This window comes from Nesoenas mayeri, assembly GCF_963082525.1.
Source record: "Nesoenas mayeri genome assembly, chromosome: 5".
Classification (NCBI taxonomy): domain Eukaryota; kingdom Metazoa; phylum Chordata; class Aves; order Columbiformes; family Columbidae; genus Nesoenas; species Nesoenas mayeri.
Genome location: NC_137548.1, coordinates 23811879 through 23837175, shown reverse-complemented (window position 1 = coordinate 23837175; position 25297 = coordinate 23811879). Strand labels below are relative to the sequence as shown.

Here is a 25297-nt window from a genome sequence, read left to right as displayed (position 1 = left end):
AGAATAGGCATGTCTAGATTTAAATAGGCCTCCTGGAGGAGGCTTGTTCAAATTATCAGCTTTAACTTCTTTGAAATCTCACTCAAGTTGTCAAACACATGTTTAAACAGAGTTTATCACCTCCAGCCAAGTGCTTGTACATACGGCATTCTGCCCCTGCCCAGAAAAGGAACATGTCCTCTTGGTAATCATTTCACAGCGCGCTTTCATGCCATGGCCTTCTTAATTAGAGAACAGTGAAGCTCCACTCTTTTCCAGAGGCCAAACGAAGTCCACATTTATCTCATTTTCCACGTTCCCCTGCCTGCAGACATCAACTCCCTTTTACACTGTGACTTCAACCTTTTTCATGGGGTTTCTATATCTTTGTTTGAAGTATGTACGTGCTTTAATAAAATAATGACATGAGGCTAGAAGTCATCAGTAGCATTACTTTTGGATTACTAGCATCTGATTTATTTTTATTGCTTTCTTCACACCCATCTTGTGTAGTGCTAATTCTCTATGGTCCTTTTTGGCATGCAAATTTTGTCTTTGGGACTATCAACAGTGATTGTATTTTGCCAGCAAGGACTCATGCTTTGGAGGATCTTTGTCAATATCATGTTCCTCTCAGGTTTTGTACTGATTGCCTTTCTCTTGATTTTACTATTTACCTTCTAGTCAACATTAGAAATTGGCTGTCTTTGATTAGCATGTTGATGGAGATCGTCTCTTGCCTATTATCTCTACTGCAGTGTCATCTTTGTTTTCTCTTGTCCAGTGTTAGTCTCTTACACCAGATTCTCCCCCTTTTGACAAAGAAATATTGACTTTTGCTCATGTAAGATTCAAACTGAAACCTCTGGATTCCTAGATGGCACTTTCTTTTCTAAATTGTGGCAAGCACTGCCCAATTTGCATTTTTTTCCACAAAGAAGTTGCAACTGGCTAGTGATGGACCAGACTTTCCTTACCCTGCTCCTTGGGGTACTTGCACAGGTGATCTGTGGTAATCAGCATCTCATATATGAAGAAAATATCCACCCTAGATTTCCACCTGATAAAGCCCATTTCCTGCTATTTGTACTTGCTTCTGTGCAAGGGTGGAGGATAAGGGTAGGGATATTTCTCCACAGGCAATTGAGCAGGAATCTATTTTATAATTTCCTGAATCACTCTTAAAGACTGTTGACTGGTCACTTTGATCCTGGATGGGATAGGTAACCTGGAGGTGGAGGCTTTCTGCTCCTTTTCTTCTTGGCTGTGTGCTTAACTCCCCATTCACTGCTCTTTCCTGTTGCACACAGTTCCTTGTATAGAAAATAATGGCTGACAGTGAGCCTGCAGATGGAGGGACACTCTGTTTTCTTAAAATTAGGGTGCGACAAGACATCCAACAGCTTTACTGACTATTTTACCATAGATTCTTATAATATGTTTGACATTTACAAATGCAGCATCCTTGCCTTGTGGATGCTCATTCATCTCTTAGATGAGAGGGAAAAGTCAGCAACCAGTAAGGGAAAGGGCAAAGTGTTGAATGTAATTGTATATAAAGATGATCTCTGTTTTATTCCCTTCACAACCCTGGTGAGCCACAGGCAAATGCAGGGGAGGCACGTACAATATTGTTCATTGTGATACCAGCTGCAGTAAAGACAATTGTTTCTGGTACTGCTGGGGGTAATTCCTTCTGCTTATTGTGGGAGCAAAAGTAATCTAATTTGGATAATGAATAACCAATACACAGCCTCACTTGGGCTCTCTTTTTGTTCATCTCAGTGAGTGCCATGCCAAATATTTGTATATTTTACTTTATTAAACTGCTATCTCATGCTATTTTAAGTGGCATCCTCAAAGCCAATGTAAGTTCTCTCTCTTGTTTGTGTTCCCAGCAGCCATAAGGATTCAGTAGACCAATGCAGCTTTCACTGGCACCCATGTAAGCCCATTTTTTCCACATTCTTCTTCCATTGGCACCTGCACAAACCTATTGTTTTCAGTGAGAAAGAAAAGGAGTGGCTTCAAGGAAGGATTTGACCTTCTAATTGCGTTTTAACAAGTCTATTGATTCTGTATGAATCAGAAGAGGCACCAGCTCAGTCTCCCATAGTGGTGACATTGCTGGGATGCGAATAGACACCAGCTGCCTTTCTTGATATGGAGCTGTGTGGTGCTAACTGGATGAAAAAGCTGGAGTAATTTTTGTATGTATTTTTATATATATGTGTGTATATATATATACACACACACATATTTCACTGAAGTCAGCAACTCTGATAGCCAGAAGGGAACAGACCTGCTGAGTAACAAGGGGACGTCTCTTCTTTTTTTTTCCTCTAACATAGACACTTTTTAAACTAGAACTACACTTTGCCATTGATGATGACTTACTGGCACCACAGCCATACTCCATCTGTTGGATGTAGTGCTATGACAGTCACTGCAGCTTTTTGGAATTGACAGCATAGTGCCATAGTTGTTATCTTTCCTGACTTCCTCGTCAATCCAATTTAATCACTTCTTGGTATTTCATGTGTTACTCTCTCCTCTTCAGGCATCCTGTTCCTATGGGAAGAGGACTGTACTTTAAAGGTCAGAGCTTCTCAGAGTAAAGAAGGGGAAAGGAATCTGCCTCTGTCAGTTTGGTAAGGGGTTGTATTGAGATCTCTAGAGATGCTGCCATTGGAAACCCCTTTTTCTGGGTTCTATGACCAGGCTAAATGCTGGTGCCCGTCTGATGTAAGAGAGGGAACCTGCTTTCTCTGCTCCCCAGCCATTGGAGTGACCTGCCAGGAGAGAACTTGCATATGGACAAGGGGGAGAAGCTGCTATTGCACGGTTTAATGGCATGACGTTGACTCAGATAGGACCTGACTGGAGGTCATCTGTGACATGCAGCTGGTAGGGTGGGATTCGACTGTTGGGAAGAGAAAAATGTCAGCCCAGATTCTTTGGCATTGACAAAGTAGATGTGACGATTTCTCCCCTCCAGCTGCAACGGCTGCGTCTGCACTTCTTTCTTCCCTGCATACCCACATGAAGAGAGCAGACTGTGTGAAGCTACCCTCTCTTGACTCTCAGCTGCTGAACTAGATGAGACTTACCTGAGCTTTCTCTATCCTTTCTTCTGTGCTTGGGCCATCCATCCTGATAAAGCTTGCCTTTCATTGTGTCTCTCCCTGTATCTTCTGTCTGACAGTGCTTCCTGTGGAAACCATGGCTTTTCTGGCTCCATTATACTGCAGGATGGGGAGCAGGAACTTAGGGAAAAGACTGACAGATGTCCATCCTCACCCCTGCTGCTAGGGTCCTTCACTTTGCTTTGAAGGCCAGGAATAATCAGTGCTGAACAGATTCCCTTGATATTCATTTCATCTCATCATCCACCTCTTCACTAACTCTAGTAACACCCTGTACTTTTCCCTTCCTGTCTACAGTGTCTGACCTCTTGGGTAGCTGGAAAATGTTACCAGGTCAGCCTTCTTGGTACCATCTGGTTTTGTTATTGAGGACAAATTGTGAAACTTCCTCGTTTATACCATCTTTGTTCTTCTGTCTTGCAGTAAGTCCTGATGTACTCTCGCTTGTTTGCTTTGCTCTCTCTATCTGTGACTTCAGACCTTTTTTTAAGTGAAGAGACCATCTCTACACCCCTCTCCCCCATGTGGAGCCTCCCTGTCATAGTCATAACTGTATGAGCTTTGGTGACAGCTAATTCCTACTGTGGCCTTGTTTGAGCTCTTCCCTCCACCCACGGCTCAAGACCAGTCCTCACTTCCCATGTTACTGCCTTCCCAGGGTCTTCTTACATGGACATAGCTGTTTGGGAGTTGTTCTTCCTTCAGGTCTTCCTTCATTTTTTACTGCACAACATCATCTCTTGCTGTTCAGTGAATAGTCTACAGTTTCTGTAGGGTATATCAGCAGCTCCTTTTTAGGTAGCACTCCTGAATGTAATGTGCATCTCAGTTGATCTTGTTCCTTATAGCAACTACAAACACTAAATAAAACAGGACTTAATAGGACTGATGGCTGGGAGCCTCCCAACACAGCTAAATACAAGACCATATAAGAAGGTGTCTTTACATCCCTCAGCATGTTTTCACTGCCATCCTATGTGGTCTGATCCAAGCTGAGCTGAATTAATTTTGTTAGCAAGATTTTGAGAGATGCTGTGTCAAATTTATTATCCTTTCACTTGCCTCTGTAGCAGGAGCTGCAGGCACTGTGATCAATGGATCGAGACATGTGCCTAATTTCACTGCAGCTTCTGTAAATGTGCCTTCTGTAGCCATGCTGTTGAATGACTTCCTATCCTCCATGGGTCCTCTGCAATCAAGCACAGCACAAATCTCTTTGTATACTGACAACAAGGCACTGAGGGTACTTTTGGGAACCTGCTGACTTTGCAAGTATTATACATCTGTGTATACAAAGATCTGGTCCTTCCTCCTTGTGAAAATCTGATGTGATTTCATCCTCATGTGTAAGCACCATTCACGTAAGTGTACATGTCCCAACAGAGAACCTGTGTGGTGGAGCTATTTGTTGTGCACTTACAGGTGTTGTCTTCCTGAGAGGGCTTCCCTCAGTGTAAAACAGCTTCCAGAGAAGAACCTTGTTCACTGGAGATGATGTCTGTAGGTGTAAAGGACTCAGCTTGACTCTCAAATTCCTGTATTCAGCAGTTTGATCTGGAACTGTTAGTAGGGTAGAACAGGCAGGTGATGCCATAGCTGTAGACATGCTATGTCCCAGTTATCTTAGCATGTTATTTTCCTCTTGTCTCTGATCATCCCTTCCCTGGGCTCCTTGTTTCCCCTGCTCAGGAGACTTAGACAGAATAGTGCATTATATCACAGAGGTGTCTACAGGGGAAACAGCTACTCCCTTCTGATTTTTCTCCTGAACTGCCCCACAGATAACTAATTGCAGCTCAGTTGCTTCTATTAGCTATTTACCTAAAATTGAGCTGGCTAATGAAAATGTTTCTAATTAATACAAGGCAGATTAAAACTCATTACAGCAAGGTCGTCAGTAATGAGAGATAATCAGAGCATAAATGACCGAGCTTGGAGCACAATGAAGATGGAACACAAGCAGGTGATTGGTGCAGGTTGTGCATGCAGCAGCCAGCAAGGGCAGAGTTCAGCAAGGTGACTGCTGGTGTTCCGTGCTGTGGTTGAGCAACACTGCGTCCTCCTCTCGAGAGCAGCTTGGGAAGTGACTGGCTGAAGAGATGGACCTCAGCCCAGGGTAAATGTTTCCTGAACCAAGTGGCATCTTGGACTAGAGGTTTGTTGTTAAATCACCTCTTAGTCACTTGTGTGAATTGTTAGGAACCACGGTGTAAATCAGGGTATTCGTGGGAAGAGCCTCGGAGTATGTGTAACGTAGGTGGCAGGTCAATGTCTGTGTGTGCTTGTGCGTGGAAATTCAGAGTACTGATGACTCAGAGGGTGGGAACTGGCACATCTGTTCAGCATGAAATGGGCTGGCCAGGTTTGGAAAAGTTCCTCCTCATCTCCAGGGAAGATTTGTGCAAATCATGAAACGTGTGTGCTTTAATTTCAGCTGCCTCTAGTACTGGTGATACAAGGCCCCAGCATCAGTACCAGATTTCAGCTGTCTGATGCAGGCACACCGTGTACGTCTTTCCATTTGTACAGAGTTCACTGGCCATCCTGCTAGTTGTGTGAGTCCTTGTTACTGTGTTTGTGAAACTGAGAAGCTATGAAATTGTCACTGTAAACTAGGGGGTCATCTCCATCTGTCATCGTCTGCAAGCTGTAAAGCTTGCTTTCCCACTTCCTGGCTGTCCCACTGGGAACCTACTGCTGTGCCAAAATTTCTGAAGCATTTTGGCATCTGCCAGGACTATTTTGAGCCATGGAAGTCAAAACTGAGAATTAGGGGGATGCCTTTTTAACCAGGGTTTGCACCAAGGGTAGCTACCTAAAAAGCATAGTTCTGAAAAGGTAACAATGTACCTGCCTATGTGGGAATATTTGAAATGCCCTGCTTTCATATGGGTAGGCAGAGACCTGTAAGTAAATCTTTAGGAATGTTATACATAAGTTACAAATAAAATGAATTATTATATAGTGGGGTGCATTGCACCAGGAGTTATTCCAATTTCAAAGACGTGGATCTGTCTATGATTAGTGGTATGATCAGTTAGTATTGGTATTAGGAAGCATTTGAATGGGAAATATCTGGCGTGTGTAGGAACGAAATTTTGTAAAAGGTAGGCAGGAAAGATAGTTCAAAAAGGCGGCAATAAAAATTCCATTTAGAGTTGTGTGTCTCCTTGCAGCACCCCTGCTGTCAGTCAGTTTGATTACCAGGCTGACAGTGTTAGTGAAGGCTATAGTAGTTTATATTAACTGTATGCTTATTCAGATTTGTTGAAAGAGGAGATAACAGCCCCTTGGATGAAATAACACTGTCATTGCAGTGGGTTGTGTTGCTGTTTTTAAAGCACCCAAATACCCTGTTCACTTCACCAGGAGCTGTATTCTCCCTAGACATCATCACAGACCTTTTGTCATGGCACTTGATTTCACTCTCTCACTGTATTAAATTGAGGTGGACATCCTTTCATTCCTCTCTGCTTTGTGTTGTCTTGGGTCATCTAAGGCTGTTCTATAGTTCTACCATTTGTATGCATATGACCCTGTCATGATCAGGAGTGGAAAAGGACTGTGGCCAGATTCCTTTCCTATCTTCTCTGACATGTTGTTACTCCCTCCCTGACTTACCGTGTTTTGGGGATACCTGCTACAGAGGTGTGGTGACATCCTCTCTGCCCTCTGCATGGAGTCCAAGGGGCAGCCTGGCTCTCCCAGTCCAGCCCCCTGCCACCGCAGGCATCCCTGGCAGAGCTGTCTTGTCCAAAATGACTGACAGCATACATGCTCAGGATGGTACCACACACTGCGTGCCACAAGACACCTCCCAGCAGCCCAAAGGCTTAGTATGAAAGACCATCTGCAACAATTCTGCTGTGCCATGGGAAGAAAGCAAGAGTCCATCACCAACGTTCCAAGCCTTTGCAATGGCAGCTAATTTAGTAAATACAGAACATGCTTGGGAGCAGATTGAACCCCAGCAGAAGGGGTGACCAATTTAACTGGAATGTGAGAGCTGGATAGACCAAATAGGTTTTTTAAAGAATTTAATGATGCTGGGAGCATCAGTGCACACTATTTGCATTCTATCTCTCACCGTGGCCCATCAATAGGGTAATTTTTGTCTTGATGCCTTAAACAAGAATGTTTAAAACCCTTTAGACGTTTTATTACATGTAATGTTATGAATCTGTAAAATGGAGGATAGGGATCCTGAGTTTTGTTAAGAGCTTTGTAAAAGCACTTTTAGAGATGAAAAGCTCCATATAAAATCAGGTATGGTTGTTTTATCATAAATGTCTAAAGCTTTTCTGAATTCCATTAAGCTCTTGGCTTCTCTATCCTCTGACAGTGAGTGCCACTGGTTAATGCTGTACTGTGCAAAATGGGACATAAAAAACACCCCAATTTTAAAATGGTTGTTGCTTTGTGGAATGCCCTACTATTTGTTTTGTGAGAACTGGAAATGGGAATGGGAGATTTTCTTTCTGTTCTTTCATATAACTCTTCTCTCTTAATGCATCAACTCTTTCTGATATAAACAGTCTCCTAACATTTCAGATCTCTTTTTTTAAGGACTCTTTTCAAGACTATGATCATTTTTTCCCTGTCCTTCTCTGTCATCTTCTTCTGGGCCTCTTTTTGTGGTGGGATGTCCAGAATTCAAGCTAAAGTTGGGCTTTCAATTTATACAGTGGCATTTTGATATGTTTTTCTCTTCTCCTTTCTTAACACAGTCAAACAGCTTGCCTGGGTTTTCCTGACCCCCACTGTGCACTGAGCAGGTGCCTTCACTGAGCCATCTACAACGTGATGCAAGCGTTGGGTGCTTACAGTTGATTTAGAGCCCATCAATGTGTGCAGGCAGGATAAATCGCACCTTCCAGTATGTGTAACTGTGCAGCCATCTATGCTGAGGATGATCTGCCAGTTTATTGGTAGTTCACCTGTCTCTGGCAGGGACTTGGTAGGCCTTATTTTTCTGTAGTGGTGAATAATTTCTCTTGCATCTCATGGAAGTTTTGTCATTGTACCATTTTGTCCTTTGACCAGATCACTAGCAGGGAAATGGAACTTTGGTGTAAGAATGAATGTAATGGGACACTCTGCTGTTTGTTTTTGACAGTGATGCAGGTCAACCCATTTATAGTAGAGAGCCTATTCTGCCTTGTGGGTGCTACCTGTACATGTTTCCCTTTTCATCACATTTCTCAGTATTTCTGTGTTTCCAGTGCTAGTTTGGCCTCACTGGAAGTAACAACATTGCAAGTGCTAATGTAGACAGCGTTCTGCAGCATCACCTTGTCTAGAAGAATTCAGGGCAGGTTGAAATGAAGCTGTGGTAAAACCATCACTGAGTGTTGCAGCCTTGTCCTAACTAGAGCATCACCCACTGCTGCTGTCAGTAGTGCTGGCTTTGACGCTGCAAAGGGGCAATTCTCAGCTGGGAATGGGGTAAACGAGCAAGTGACATAAAGAGGCATTCTTGCATCTTTTCCAATAATTACTCAGTTTTCTTATCACTCTTTGTGAAGGAGTTTATTGAGAACCACTTGAAAGTCCCAAGAAACATCTCCCTTTTCTCTTCCATTGACCATAGCATTAACATGCTCAGAGTATTTTAGTGAACTGGTGAAGAATGATTTTTTTTTTTTTTTCCTCTCAACATCTCTGTTGGCTTTTTTCAGTCATATCACATTTAGCTAGATGATTTTTAGTACTCTCTATAATTATTGCCTCAACTAATTTAGTTTACATAGAATAAAAGCTTGCAGGACTATAATTTCTCAAATTACTCTGGATTTTTCTTAAAAGCGGGACGTTTGTTCCTCTTCACTCCTCGGGAAGCTACCAGTTTTAATGTGCAATCCTCTTTTTGTTAGGATTAGTAGCAATTCAGCTACTTTTTGAATTAATCTGTAATTTTTATGATTGAAGGTTTCAAGGTATTATCTGGAGACATCTTTCTTGAACTACCGTCTTGGAGAGTGTCCCTCCATTGGAAGCAGCGATGGCCAGGCTTCTCCTCAGCATCCTGCCTCGTGCAGGGAGTTTCCTCCAGCAGGAGAAGGTGCCTCCTCTCCCTTGCTCAGGCTGGGAGTAGGTGGGATGCGAGTGGGCACCACGTGGCGTGGAGCTGTTCCTGCTCACCTGCACAAGCGTGTTCTTCGGTGTGGAGGTGAGAGGAGGAGCAGCCCTTCTAGCCTTGCCCTGTGGGCAAAATCCAGCCTGAGGTCCTTTGTGAGATGTCTGTGTCTGCAGAGTTCCCGGAGGCAGCACTCATCACCAGGAATTTCTGGTCACTTGTTTGTTACGTCCTTGACTAATTGCATTTCAAATTTTCTCTCTGTGTTCCTAATCCTAATTTCACATTTTTCCAGCTATGAGTCTGCCTTTCAGGGTTGGAATTACTTTTCTCAAGGCTTTTTCGTATGAGGAGTGGCTTCTACCACTTACCCTACTGTCTTAAGTGGCCTTCTCTTTTGTCACCAGGTCTGTCAACAGATAACAGATACTCAAATTTTCACCAGTATATTTTAACTTTGTGTTTATTTTCTGCTAAATTAATTCATTTATTTTTAAGACTAGATTAGCATCTGCCAATGTATGACACCTTGTATGTCTGATGCTCTAAAGAGCAGTTTTTTGCCAAGGTCTCTGAGTAAAGGCTCCTTCAAAAGCATCAAAATTACTTGAGAAGCCAGGTCCGCTTGTACATCAAGGGTAAATTTAAAAATTTCCCTTTGTAGCTTTGCTTGCTGAGTATGTGCTTCATCCCAGAGGTGCATCTTCTCCATACTTGACAGTTATTACTTCCATTATGGCCCATATGGAACAATTTTAATAATCAGTGTTAATCCCAGTCTACCCCAAGTTTAGGTAAACCGCATGGGTCTGATAACCCTGACAGCCTTTGTGAACTGAAGTGCTTCCTGAAGGAGGCTTATTCTTGGTAATCCTTGGTACGTGAGATGCTTCCTTCCTCTGCAGTGTGCTCCTAGGCATGATGCATACAAGCAGCTCCCTGTTTCCAGCTCTTTTCCCTGATGAGAAGAGTCTTCAAGGTATTGCTTATGCAACAAAGAGCAGTCTCTTGGTGAGATTTCTCAGAGAAAACCTGTGAGACATTCTGGGGGTTTCCTTTTACCCTGCAGTTTCTTCAAGGTAGGACAGAAATGTGGGTCACCAGTGTGGGACACATTAGTAGGAATGTAGCACTCTTACTTTGCCTATGATTAGGAGAAGGTCCTCTGTCAGAGAAACAAGTGCTACATCTGGACTGTGACCTAGCTTGGGGAGATACAGGCAATGAATAGATAGCGTTATGAACATTTTTCTGCTAAAAATCCCAACCTGGTTGATAAGAAAAGAGACCTTGGAAGCTGCATTCACAGTCCTGCTTCATTCTTGCTGTACTTCTGTGTCTAATACAGGCTGCAGTTTTGTAAAATGTAGGGCTACGAATGGATTTCCTTCTTCGGAGACAAGTTGGCTGGTCATCTTCCGTTTCCCTAGCAGGGGCTGGAGCTGGCATTCCCTGGTCTGGACAGCTAGCCAGGGCAGCTGTCTCTTGGGAGTTTTAGCCAAGCCAGTTGTGATAGCAAGGTGGAGGATGCTGTACATGGGTGTTGTGTTCTGTTTTGTTCCTGGAGCCCTCTGTAAGGATAGTGTCTCTCTCTTGGCCAGGACTGCTGTGTCCATGAGGCCAGCTGGACTCTCTACAGGGTGGATAAGTTTGGGAGGGTGAAAACTTCCACTATCCTTGTGCTATAGAGGAGACAGAGGCTATTTCTGCTTCCTTCTCAGCAGTGACTGTCATTGGACTGCATCCAAGTGTGTATACAGCCAGGATTTTAATATACATGAGTTTTCCATCCTGTTTTATCCAGGTGATCTGTGTGGTAGGTGCTTGGGAGCCAGCTCCTCTATCTTGAGCTGGCTGCCCGGCCTCATGCTCAGCACCGTGCCACAGCTCTGCCCTGAGCCGTTTGATGGGCTCCTGCTGTGCCCGTGGGAGGTCACAGGGTCTGTGCTGGCCCATGCTCAGTGCTGCGGTTTTTGGAGCACACCAGCAAGGAGCCTTGACAGCATTTCCCACCTGTGCCCTGAGCTGTGGCTGCCCAACACCTCGGGGGAGGTGGCCAGCCGCCAGTCCCCATTCCTGCTGCTGGCAGGGGGTTTCCTGCATAGATAGAGGTGGCGGGCAGAGGGCGATTATCAGAGCTGCGTAAAAGCTGTTTCCCTGTAGTGGGCTGCACTCCCAGTGTCGTGACAAACTACTAAGCTGCTCGGGCTCCCTCCCTCCCACTACCATTCTCTTTCACCCCGTTATTCCTTCCCTGCTTTTCTTGCTCTCTTGTCATCTTTCACAACTTTCTGCCCTTGTCCCCTTCTGGCCTGCTTTTTTGCCCCTGATGCACAGAGGGAAGGTGAGCAGGGAAACGGCAAGGGCAGAGGCTGGCTTGTTACAGCAGGAGCTTTGAAGCTGGTGTGTAACATGCAGCACAGTAAGGTGGGAGGCTTCAGGCACGCTTGTGGGTGTTATTTTCTGCTTAAGTATTTGCTAGTGCTTTTGAGCAGGCTGTGTGCTGTGGGAAGCTCACGCTCCAGCATGGGTTATGCTTGCCAGCGTTCGCCCACCCAGGAAAGTGTGTGTGCGTGTGTGCATCAAGCTGTCACGTCTCACATGCTGACTGTGAGACTTGCACGTTAAGCTTTCTCCTCACACTCCCCTAGGACTGTGTTTTGTGCACTTGCAGCTCAGCACCCCGTCTGTCCCCTGATGCCTTCCCAAGTGCGAGATACTCGCCCTGTCCCATGATGTGACATGGCACTGCTTTGCATGGAGGACAAGGTAGACACTAAATGGGGCAAGGAGGGCCTGGGGGGTATTGTTCATTCATGTTTGTCGTGTTGTTCCTTTCTGCCACATACTTTGAGGCTTTTGGTGGCATCCCTCACCACAGGACCTTGGGCAGATGAGGTCTGCAAACACAGGATTTGACCTTCAGTGACTTCTGGCACAGGAACCAGAGGAATTAGGAGTCTCCATGCAGATAGGTGTCAGGCAGTAACAGGACATGGGTGCAGAATTATTTTTTGTCATTGATTTGCTTAGATTTTATTAATGTATCGGGGTAAACTTATCTGATGTTTATTAAAGAATATTGAGCATAACTGTGTCTTTGGCAGGAGGCTTCTCTAGTAGGAGTAATAAATGGAGAATAAATCATTGTTACGGAAGGATGTGGTGGATGGTCTGTTCTTGAGAGGCGGAATGAACCTCAGGAGCTGAAATCCAGACCAGGCAAGCAGTTGGTGATAGGTTTTGTCATTTTGTGATTGCATTCTGGCCAATGTGAGCGAAGCTGGCAAGTCTTCTAAATCTTAGTTTCTAAACCCACTGTCACTGCAGACTCTGTTAACAATGTAAGCAGTAAGACCAAGACCTGGCTGGACTGGAGCGATGTAATTTTCCCTCATGGTGTGTCACTGAGCTCAGGAGGATGAAGGACTGCTGATGTATTGTCCTCCTTACTGCCAAACAGACATATGTAGTTTTGATTTTTAGCAGATTCTTGTTGCATTTTTCTGGAAGTTTCTGGGATGGTATCTATGGTTTTCTTCTCACACTAAGACTCTAACATATCTGGTTGTGGTCCTGACTTTTGTCTTTTGACAAGGAGCTCCCAAACTCTGCAACGTAGCGGTAGATCACAGTGACAAACCAATGCTGCCTCATGGCTGGACATCTTATTCTGTACAAGGATGTAGCCCTGGACAGAGCCAAAAATTAATGTGCTGTCACTGATTATGGTGCCTGTGCAAACAAGTGTCAAAGCACCTTAAACTCTGGAGCATCTTTTCCTGGTCTGGTTCAACATCTCTAAGCCAAGCCAGAATCCTAATAGTTAGCTGACACTTTGGATGATGATGCCCAAAATCAAGAAATGGAAATCCTTGGTTTGTTTAAATACTGGACAAATAAAAGATACATATGTGGGCCTGTGCATGTAACAGACAGCAGAAGGGCTTGGCTGATGTTCTGGTTTCTCCGCAGGTGCACCTGCGCTCTGCTGAACGCCTCCGGGAGCTGTGCTGCGCCAACCGAGGCACCTTCATCAAGGTGGGACAGCACCTGGGAGCGCTGGACTACCTGCTGCCTGAGGAGTACACCCGCACCCTCAAAGTGCTGCACAGCCAGGCCCCGCAGAGCACCAGGCAGGAGATTGAGCAAGTTATCCGTGAGGACCTGGGCAAAGAGGTACAGGCAGCCATAGCCCACGTTGGCTTCTTAGGCCTCAGCAAGCCCTGGAAAAAAGGACCAAGGAGGTCCCTGATCGTTCTCAGTTGCAAGAGATACCAAGGGGAGATATCTCCTCCTTGCCTTTGGGAGAATGTCATACGAATTTTCCTTGGGCATTATTGGGCATTATGGGCATTATTGGCAAGCTTAGGAAAGGAGAAGATAACAGAGGATTAAGGGTGTGAATGCTGCCAGGTGGAAGTGGCAGGACTAAGCAGAGCAGCATACCCCAGAGGTTGTGCCAAGACTAACAGAGTTGTTGAAGGTCAGGATGGAGGGACATCTGCCACACTGAGAGGTGGGAGCTGGAGGTATTGATGTTCAGGACAAAGATATATTAGCAGAGCTCTGTGAGGGATGACTTCTCTCCCCTGGTTGTACTCGACCAATTCCAGCGAGCACTGACAGTGCTTTACTTTCTTGAGCCCCTAATTAACCCCCAAAGAAAATAATAGCATAAATCACTTCTGGTGCTTGCAGTCAGGTAATGCAGTAGCCCAGGGTTCTGTGTCACCGTTAACCCTCAGCAGCCCACAGCACTGAGATCAGAGGTAGGTACCTGTGTTCATTAGCTATAAGGAAAATAATCACAGTACTTAGAGAGGGCGTTCTGCTATTCTGCGTTTTGCCCCTTATAAGAAGAGGTCCCCTCACACACCAGCCCTGTTTGAGGAGAGGCATTTCAAGGATCAAAAATGACATGGTGAGAGGGAGGCAGGATGCAACAGTGTGCAAAGGCAGTGGCAGAGAAGGTGCATATGAGGAGAAAGAAGACAGGAGGTTGAAGAAGGAAAACAGTGTGTACATAGTTGCTCATATATAGAGGTTTTGTTTTGGGTTCTTTTGGACTGTCTGACTATGTGGTAAGGAGGTATAGGGGAAACATGAAGAGGTAAGTGAAGCATTTGCACCTAGAGTGTATATTACGGACAGGTTTGGATGAGGTGGGTAGACTAAGGATCTAGGTATTTTCTAGTCACGAATGACGATTAAGATTTCCCTGCAGTTTAATGGCAGGGTTAATGTCAGCCCCTGACCTGCAAGATGCTCCCTCCCTCAGCACTGCATCCTTGTAGCATGGCTGGTACCAGCTGTGTTCCGTAGCTCAGTGGACAGATGGGGCAGGGCAGGCTGGCTGCTCCCTGCAGATCCCTGCTGCTCCATGGGCCTCCATCTGGCCATCTCCCCTCCGCAGGAGCCACGGAAAGGCACCCCAAGGTTAGCCCCCATTAAATTACCACAGCAGCCACCCCTCGCTTGTTTTGTGTGGTGTCTCTCAGAGGCTGAGCCAAGTGCTCGGAGGTGAGGTATTTCCTTTTCTCTCAAGTGTTTGTTCAGCTTCCTCTGATATGCCATGGTTTCCTGGCTTTTCGGGAGCTAGCCGAGCCCTCCATGCCTCATTGATTCCCAGTGAGGCAGCTCAAATCTAGTCTCCACAGCAGCCTTCCCTCTTAGCATTCACTTCACCCATATGGGCAGTGCTAGGCAATATTTAATTTTAAAGAGACAGAGAGAGGGTGGAAAAAAGGGCATAAATGGGAAGAAAGAGAGAGGAAATGCTAATGAAAGAGAGTAGTGATAAAAGAGAGAAATGTCGAGAATGAAGTATAAAAATAAAGGAGCTGGTGAAACTGGGCAGTATTAAAAGCTGAGATAAATTCCCAGTTCTGTTAGTTACAAGATATCAAATCAAGGTATTTAAAAACAAAAAGGGTTTGGGGAACCCGATGCACCAAAGTTGTCTTTGCTGGAGCCCAGAGGATTGAATAGGGTTACTTCAGGAACAGATTTAATTCCAGTGTAGCTACCTCCTCAGTACACTTTAAATACAATATACTTAGCTGAAATATAGATAACAGATAAGGTGGAGTGTCAGGATGGAAGGGAGTGCAAAGAGGGATCCTGAAACCTTCCCCCTTGGGGCCAGCATCACACCTGGGAACCTGCAGATAAATTCAAATAGAAGAGAAAATAACAGTGAGGGAACATTCCCAGGGGGCCTAGACCTAACCCTGCTGCTCTCGAGTTCAGTGGTAAGATTTCCAGTTCCCCCATCAGGCACAAGAGCAGGCTCCTCCAATGAATCTCAAGTATAGGCAAGAAGTAATTACATACCATTTGGATCAGTGCAGAACAAATAGGGGAAATAGGAACTGGAAATATAGAGATACCTGGGGAGGAATGTGACAAGCTGACAAATTAGGCAAGAGCTTGCAAAAGGGCATGAAGATCAAAAAAAGCCAATTTCATGTATAGACACATTTTATCTTCAGTCAGTTAGAAATAGTCTGTCTTCTGATGTGACCTACTCCTGAGAATCTTATCAGAGGCTTGAATGTTTGACAAATTGAGTGATTTGGTGGAAAAACTGGTGTAAATGGAGAGCATGCCAATGGGACTGATCTTTGAGCAAAGGCAGAGAGCTTGTGAGGTAGGTTTACAGCAGTTGGACATGGCTGTTGTCAGCACGCAGACTTGCGTGACACGCTGCTGATGGATGCCTTCCCATTCCAGGCCAGCATCATGGCTGGAGACTAGGAGCTACAGCATGTAGCTCTGCTCCATGAGCTAATGGGCTGATTTAAAGCCAAATGTTATATGTGTTGATTGGACACAGAAGGAAAAGCATCATATATGCTCACTAGTGGGTTGCCCGATCATAGAATCACAAAATAATGTAGTTGAAAAATACCTTTAAGATCATCAACTCCAACTGTTAACCTGAAACTGTCAAGTCCACCTCTAACTCATGTCCCTAAGAACCTCGTCTACACATCTTTTAAACACCTCCAGGCGTGGTGACTTCAAGTCTAGGGGGAATCTACCTACCAGGGATCATTGAGATGAAAATAATCAGTAGTGAGCAGATACTGTCTTTCTAATCTCAGCCATGGTGGTTTGGCTAAGTGATGGTGGGAGGTGGTGATTATTTTGAGTGTCATATGCAAGAGGTTGAGGTGGGGAGTGGGATTCTCAGGACAACATGAGTAGTAGCAGTGAGAGAGGCTGTACAAACAAACCTTTACGGTGACTCTTGGAAAGGATCACCAGCGAGATCATAGAGTAAAAGACTTTTGGGGAGATAGTGGAGATACCACAGGTTGGGCTTGCTCTGCCTGTATTCCTTGGAGCAGTTGGGAAAAGCTGTGTGCATAAGAATGGATCATGAGATATGAATGAAAGCGTCTCTCCTACCTCTGTTTTCATCTTTCTTACTTGAACAAGGTTCTGAAAATGAAAAGGTGTCAGGTGTGGAAAATGAAAGAAGTGTTCCCTATCCCCCAATTGTAATTTTCTTTGCAAAGCTATTAATGATACAAGGAAAGATAGCTGGTTCAGCTAAGACACCAGACATTTAGGGAGAAATACTTATGAAATACTCTGGAAGATAAATCTTTGAGTGGCTGCACCCTAAAAGCACAAAATCATTGTGCCTAGAAGCTAGAAATGATGGAAGAAATGTTTTGTCAGCACTGGGATTAGGGGATTTCCTCCCTCTGGCAGGTCTGTTGGAAGATACTGGCTTGTGGCTGTGAGAGACGGGGATACTGGGAAGGTGATGCTAGTTTGGTCCCAGAGTGCAGGACTCAGGACACCTCTGAGTTTGGCCAAGCCAGTTCCACCTGACAGCCCTTCTGTGTCTGACGGAAGGGCTTTCTGTACGTCTTCCTGCATGTGATTTCTGTGGACAAGGTGCTCAGAGGAGCTAATTGCTCATTGCTAAGACTGATAGGACAATTATGAAACTTCGACCTTTCAAAAGTATGTCTACTTCTCTCTGCTCTGATCAAGGCCTATCCACAGTATCCCTCCTCATAGGACTGAGTGGCTGCAGAGTGGCTCGGCAGCTTTTACAACCCTGCTCTTCCAAATGTCCTTTGTGCCTTTCTGTTGGCTGGCTCCAGTACTGTCCAGTGCAGTCCCTAGTATGGCTCTGTGGGTCTCACTTCTCTGCTGCTATGCAATGATAATGAGTTTGGATACTGTGACATCTCCTGGCTTCACTGTGTACTCCTGTCTATGCCAACACACCCTTTAACCTAAAATACCTCCAGGTTTGCCGTCATATTGCACATCCCAGTAGGCCACAGCACAGCTATACCCACCCAGCACCACTGTAATCCCTCTGCTGTGTACAGGAGGACGTCACTTTCCAGAGCCTATTGCTCATCAGCTTCCAGCCCATCCTCACACATCAGCATTTTGTAATCAACTCTCCAGCCTTTTCCCCTAGACTCCTTATTCTTCCCCTCGGAATGTTGGTGTGCTCCATGCTCTACCCAGGCTTTAACTCCCGTTGGAGATAATTTTTCTTGGTGGGAGACACTCCCTCCCCATCTGTCTCTCACCACTGCTCCTTCAGAAATATCCCTATTCCTCCACCTGTACTGCTTTCTGGCAGGTTCCCATCAAGCCGGGTTTCTGGTCCCTGCTCCTGTGTCTGGTCTGAGGTTGTGCAGTTGGGGTTAGGGCAAGGATGAAATTATCACCCCCATGAGGCCAGGGTGGTCTCAGGCGGGGTTTGGTGGGTGCCTCTGTGGTGTGGCTGCCCAGGTGCTCTGTGACCAGGCTGCATCCTTGCCTGGGGCCTTGGGGCTGGTGTAGGGCATGGGACAGGCCTTACCTGCCATGGTGGGGAGGGTGTCTCCTTCCTCCTTGCCCCTTGACTTATCCTCACATCTCCGGCCAGTTGTTGAAGCTGTCACGGAGATGAGTGGAAGCTGCTGAAACTGAGCAGTCTCAGATGCTATTAAGTGAGGGATCTCAAGAAATCCTGACCAGCTCTTTGCTTGGACTCCAGGTATCCACATCTGCATACACACGCTGCTACTGGGAAGTTTGCTGTGCTCCAGGAAGGCTGAGAGGTAAAGCAGGCTACATATGGAGAACACACCAGTGATTGAATGTGTTGCTTCCAGTGCTTACTTTGTTCAAAGCTGGGGAAAAGGGCTGGGGAGAGCCTAGAGGTCAAGGCTTGTCCCTGCTGAAGCCAAATCATATAAAGGGCTTAAGTAGATGGAAAGATTTGGAAGGATGTCAGTCCAGCTCTGCTTTGTGGGAGTGCAGGTAATGGGAAGCAGTTTCTAATTGCCTGATTAGCCAGCACCTCCAAGGAGACTATCCTTTTCATCCACAGTTAGTTGCGGCTCTTACCTGTTGATCAAGGACTATTTTACCATTTGCAAGAAGCCTCCTGCAGCCATATAGTGATGGAGCTTGCTGATTGAGCAGGGCAAGGTATGTCAACAGTTAGACTATGATTTGTAAGCAAAGCACGTGTGGTAGAGGAGCCTCCTGTGCTGTGGTTTGTGAAGCAGGATGCATTTTCACAGTGATGTTTGGGGGACCCAGCCTTCAGTTAAAGGGCTTTGGTCTCCTTGGATTCATACCATTGTACCTGGCATGGCACGAAAGCTGTGCAGTAAGAAACAGATACTCCTAGTCTGAGAAGTTGTTGTCCCTGCAGTAAAACTGGCTGAAGAGGATGCTGCCCTTTGTCCCTCTACTTTAAATTGCTCCCAAGGTTCCCAGAGTGTTTTCTAGGTTGGGTACATGAGCATTATTCACCCACTGTTAAAATACACCCATATACACCTGGGAGCATGTTCACTGCAATGTTGTGCAGCAATGCCACACAGCCATTTGACAGGAAGGGACAAAAATTTTATGCCCATGTGAACCTGCTGTGGGAAAGATTTAGGATGAGACTGCAGCAAGGTGTTGATCCTCATAACCAGAGATTTCCCTGCCCTCAAACTGTTAGAGTGTGAGAAAAGACAGAGGCAATAGAAGAGACTCCTCTTTTTATTCCTATTTCTGTACGCACTCTTGGTACAGCATGGCAGGGAGAAGAATGGACTGATTCCCTTCCTTCTGGAACTGTTGATTAGCATTTTAAGCTCTGGCAAGACATATGCTTACTTCTTATTTGCAGAACTATTGAAGCAGTGCTCAGCCCTGTGGGAGAGCAACTAGGCCTTCAATAGGCTGTTAGGTATTACACTGCATGTCCTACAGACTCCAAGTGGCTCCCAAGGGAACAGGAGCCACTTTCCGTAGCTGGCTCCGTATGTTGCCCTAGAGAAGATTAATTTACCTTGCTAGATCACAAGGTCTTCAGGTCACGATGCTGCAGATCCTGTTATGGCCCCAGGAAGCCTCTTCCTAGGCTGGCCATGTTATCTGTCCCGTCTAGGGTGCCAGGACACATGCCTGCGTCCTCCAGTGTTGCACAGCCTTGTGGTCAAGCATTCTGTCCGAAAGCACTGATGTATGGCACAGTCAGTGCATGGCTGCTCTCATGGCTGCTTGCGGCTGTGGGACTGATGCTGAATGGCTCTGCTGAATACCTAGGTCTCCCGTAGCTCATGACCCTTGTTCTGTCCTTAGGTACCCCCCTCCAGCAATGCCATGCTGAGCTGCTCTGTGAAGTTGGCTCTCATGTATATTACTAATAGGCAGGGGGAAACTAGATTTAGATCAGCATGAGCCTCTTCTGCATGCTCTGGGAGGTATGTCCATCTCAGGAAATCTCCTCTTCTGCATGAGTTACCCACTCTCTATTACCCACCAGAGTGGAGGCTGGGCTGTGGTGGCCATTACTCTGACAGTGTGAGGGGCTAGGAAGTGGGATGGGAGGATTTGGCCCTTCTCCCACCCCTCTGAGCCTCACTCAGCAGGCCCGTCAGGGCTTCCAAGCAGCCATCAATAAAAAACACATTTGTGTTAAAACTGTAATGAGGAATAAAAAAACTTCACATTTTTTCAATAACTCGAGATATAAAAAAGAGATTTTTATCAATTATGAGAAGGATTTTGGCCATAAAAAGGTAATTTAAAGAGTCTGAGATGGATGGCGAATAGCATTAATGTCACCCAGAACAAATGGGCCCGCATTACTCAACTGAAGGGCAGGAGCAACCGCCTGTGCTGGTCCTGCTGTGGCTGCAGCCTCCACCGCGCTCTCCCTGCCCTGTCTCTGGGCAGAGGCCCCAGCCGCTGGTGGATCTCAGTGGAGCTGCCTCCACAGTGGGTCCTCCTGCGAGCAGTAGCTGCCCAGAACCGATGTTCCACTGGCAAGTGCAGACAGGGAAAGCAAACAGGGAGCTTTGTGCAGCCTGGTCGGTCCAACTTGCCTTGTCCCTTGTGTCCTTGTTTGCTCCGTTTGCAAGCTCCTGCACTACTGACCCTTAATGTCACACCAAGGACAACCTAGTGGCCTTAGTACCAAGGATGTTTTGGGACAGGTTACTTCCTCCTTCAGTGGGTTTTCTCTTCACTCATGTTTTCTGGGAGAGGATCTGGCTGAGTCCTGGCAGCCTCTTCCTGGGTGTTCTAATCCCCATTGCCCAAGAGAGGGAAGGGTCTGTGGACAGATTAGAGGATAATGGCCTTTGGCTTCCTTCGAGTTAGCAGAGATTTACAATACAGGAGGTAGAACAGTGGATTTTCTGAAGGATTTTTTGGGAGTTCTGCAAGGAAGTGAAAGATTTGAGATCAGAAAATGCGATTGGGAATGGCCTGTCAGGGAGTAGTTCTAACCTGCATGCTTCATGACTTTTTTTTCTTTAATTTACAAATTCACTGGGGGTAGTGCATGACATACCTGCATGGAATTTGTTGGCTCACAGTGTCGTGTGTGCAGATGGCAGGCTCTCTTCAGTATGGTTTTGTCAGAGTTTTGATGACACCAGAAATGTTGCTCTGATGCAGATAAATCTTGGTTGGCACTGCACACTACAGCTGTGTTGAGCTGTTCAGTGTCCACGTCCTGCAGAGGTGGTGGATGTGCTGCACAGCAGTTCTCTAGCCGTTGGCAGAAACCACCTCTTAGCACATGGGTAACCCTTCCAGTTCCAAACAGTCACTGGAAATTGCTGTCTGTAGCTGGGATTAATATTCCTGATGTGACCTTCTTGCATGTGAAGAGTTTCTGTGTGTCTCATTTACTCGTCAGACTTTATGCATTTATGACATCGCAGGGTCTGGGCAGGGGCAGAAACACTGAGCTGCTATGTGGAGGAACTGGCTTGTGTTTCAAAGCCTACTGCCAGTACACAGAAATATTCTTACTTGGTGCTCTGATCTAGCCACAGGCTGGGTTTAGTATGCCTGGTTTTTCTTTAAGGGAGCAGGGAATCCTGTCATCTGCCTGCCTTTTGATCTTTTAATATCCTACCTGATTCTGCCTGGTTAGCATCTCCTGTTTTCTTTCAGAATTTTATGTCTGCTCAGTTACTTTGCTCTTGACCCACTGAGAACATGAAAACATGATGCAGTGAGTCTGGTGACTTTTGGCAATAGGTTCTTTGTAGATGAAACAAATGACTGAAGATGAAAGGAGGAGTTATAGGAACTGACCTTGGCATATCTGCATTTTCCTAACATGCAGAATAGACACATAGCATTTTTATGAATTTTAAAGATGTATAGTGATCTAGTAAGCTCTATTTTATGGCACTTCTGGGATCTGTCTGAGAGACAGCTCCTGATTCCATGGAAGAATGCTGAGCTATAAAGTACTTCAACCTTACCTGCAGGTTCTCCTCCCCGTGAAAAAGCTGCTGTGGGTCAGAACATTGGAAATTCTCCTCATGGGAATCCTTACACTTAACATACTTTTGTGTTTTGAGAATTGAAGCAAAAATCTGGATCTCAGGAGCCTCAAAGGCCTTTCCACCATAATTAAGCAAAGAGTGTCAGTTTCTAGTGGGCAGGCCAGCCTGAGAGAAGGGAAATTTTCTCATTTTCTCTTTGGAAATCACATTATGTTTGTGAACATGAAGCACATTTTACACTTATTTTCTGCAAGCTTTGCAGTGCTTTGGTTTTATATGTGTGGTTCCGAGCCAAATCTGTGAAGCTGTCTGTGGCAACTGAAGCAATAAACTCACATGACCTATTGTTTGTGCTAGGAGAGCTCAGCTGAAGCACACCCATGAGTTTTTCCCTTGCAAAGCTCACATAAGCACTCCATCTCAAATTGGCAAGTTCTTGGAAGAGGCTGTTCAGCACCAACCCTTCCAAATTTCAAATTATTAGTAGAAAAGATACATTAGTTGGCTCATTTCAGATAATGAATGAAATTGAGGTGGTATCAGTTGTGAGTGGAGAACAAAGCTGGTTTTACCAAACACCTTATGGGATGTAAGTGATTGGTTCAGGTCTATTAACTGTTATTCCCATTTATCAAGAAAGGCTGGAAGGAGGCTAGAACAATTAAAATTACCAGGGCTTGTTAAGAGCGGTTACACTAAAGAAGTCTTTCCATGTAACTTCTGCTGTATCCTTTGTGAGCTGCGAGTGTCTCTGCCCTGGCTGCCTTCCTCTTTTCTATTGTTTTGTTTAAAGGAGCTGTGAGGCTGGTACTTAATGGCCTGTCAAAGATCTTTACTAATCCCTTGCAGTCATCAGAACCAGCTCAGGAACTACAGGTTGGCTGCTCTAAACACTGGGTGGTTCTCAGTGAGTGACGAGGCAGGAAGGGAAGAGTATTGACTGTACTGGTTCTGTGGGCCTTATCTCTCTGTTGACTATACGACTGATGACTGTTGGGTTGAGCATCTCCAGTGACAGTGTTCTGTGCCCGATGAAGGAGGTGGTGCAGCCTGACCAGTAGCAGACTCTGGGCTACTCTCTTCTGGCTTTGCTCTCCACAGGGCATGTCTGGAGAGGATCTCAGTCCTTGGCTCTTCTTTGGTGAGGCAGCTCCGCAGGCTATGTTGAGGTGTTTTTTGAGATGGGTGCCCCTGCTTACATTAAATAGAAACCACCCAACTGTTTTACCTCATCCACAGGAGCCCAGTGGTTTTGAACCATAGGAAATGGAGCTAGATGCCAGTCGGTGTTTAGAGGGTCCTTGTCCTGTTCCTATTCCAGGGTCTGACTCTGTTCAGAAGTAGGGCAGTTGGATTCTGACTCTGGTTGTTGGATTGCTTGGGAATACATGTGAATGAAACAAAATTAACCCCCTACCTTTGTTTCCTTAGCCCACTTTTCTCCTTTTAACAACCTCTAGTGGTACAACCTGGGGGTGCCAGAGGAGAAATTAACGTTCAAGGCGGAAGACAAATGAGGTCTTTCCCAATGCACCCCAGACTAGCAGCCATTTCCTTGGCAATGCTTGTTACCCTGCAGTGGCAGCAGCAATGGTAGGCCTGTAAGTGTGGTTGATTTATGTTAACTGTTGAAACGATAATGTTTAATCTGTAAAGTGCTAATCTATTTTTTATGTTGATTATGAATAGGCCAGCTGTGCCTACTTTCCTATTCATAGAGTTTAGCGAACAAGCCCATTTCACAGGCTGGGTTTGGAGGGTGATTTACATGAGATCAGACACTACTGTAAGGAGAGTAAATCAGCTGAGTTACACTACTGAACCAGGAACCTGGCAGCCCAACAAGATGATCTGGGGGCAAGGGAAAAAACATGGGAGGAAGAGACAGCAGAGACAGAAAATAAATAAATTGTAGAAGGAGCAGATGGATCAGAGCAGAGACATGGAAAACAGGGGAAGTATGGGCAGGAGAAGAAAGGAGAGGTTGATATTCAGACAGGAGATTGACAAGAAGGAAGCAGAAAATGATGTGGCTGGCTTAGGACAGGACTTCCCTCTCTAGATCAGTGCAGAAAGCTCTGGGCTCCAGCATTTGTAGGACTGGTCATTAGGGAATGCACAGAACCCCTTCCCCAGCATGTTGCCAGTGATGCTGTTGGCGGAGATGTTTGTGGATTTAATTTGCCTGGCAGTTGTCTCTCTCAACTGACTTTCCTGGATCTCTGGACATTTTTTTCTGAGAGCAGGCTGTGAAGAATACAAACTCCAGGGTCCATCCAGATGTCTTTATAAGTTATTCTACCTTGACTTCTCTTCAGTCCCTGCACCTTGTCCTATGTGGTGTGGACTGCTGTACATATGTGTCTCTGGCACCCAGCAGGGCACGGTCAGCACTAGTAATGGGCTTTTCGGCTTTACATCTTTGGCAGGGCATTACCACCTTTTTAGCATCTTTCTTCTGATGTAGTGACCTCATTATATCTCTTTCTTGATATGAATTAAATTCAGGCAGAGCTGCCCACATCTGCCAGGCTACATGTACTTCCACGTCCACATCAGATCCTCACTCCTGCTTCTCTGTCCTGTTAGTTTAGGGCAATGCTATGCTTTAATAAAACATTGTCACGCTTGCATCAATGTAATTATGACTAAAGCCTGAGGAAGAGACATAGCTGGGCAGAATCTAGCTGGGACTGGGCTTTGCCCTCTGTGCATTTTCATTGTACTGTGCCTCTGTCCACCCTGGTGTCAGGCTGTTGGATTGTGCAATGCTGCTTCTGTCATTCCCACTCTTTGTCCCAGGCTTTTCCCCTCATCCCTTTCTGAGAAGGCACATAAAAGCATTCCATATTGTATTCATGGGAGTATGCCTGTCTCCATTTCAGGAGCTGGAACAGAAGGGTTTGTCAGTGTAACATATACTCACATATATGCAGTGCTGTCCTGCCAGGTAGGGGCCCTGCAACATAGCCCTATGCTCCCCCTGCATGCCTTGCCTCCATCCACACACACAAACACCTGTCGTGGCTTTGTTCTTCACTGGCCTTTCTGTGGCTGGAGGATTTTGCCTGCCATTCGCCACACAAGCTGTACACATCAATGCACTGCCCTGTGCCTCCTGCTTAACTTTGCACAGGCCCTGGCACAGCTTTGCTTGCTGATCAGGGGCTTGTAGCCCACCTCTCCCAGCCATCCTCTCACAACTCTCTGTATAGTCACACAAACCTGCTCACAGACATTTCTCCCCTACCACCCCTTCTCTCTTACTTTTCTCAAAGCCCCCAGGCTTTCAAAGCTGAATCAGAGTCATTTCAGAT

General features: G+C 45.6%; 1 protein-coding gene across 1 annotated transcript in view; it reads left to right on the top strand.

Moving 5' to 3' along the window:
- The window catches only part of ADCK1 (aarF domain containing kinase 1), a gene marked incomplete at its 5' end in the record, with an annotated part of 77794 nt that overhangs the window by 15385 nt on the left and 37112 nt on the right, over window positions 1-25297 (top strand). The window contains one exon of the mRNA XM_080345573.1: window positions 13177-13380. Coding sequence (XP_080201699.1) covers window positions 13177-13380 — 204 coding nt within the window. The remainder of the gene's footprint in view (window positions 1-13176; window positions 13381-25297) is intronic.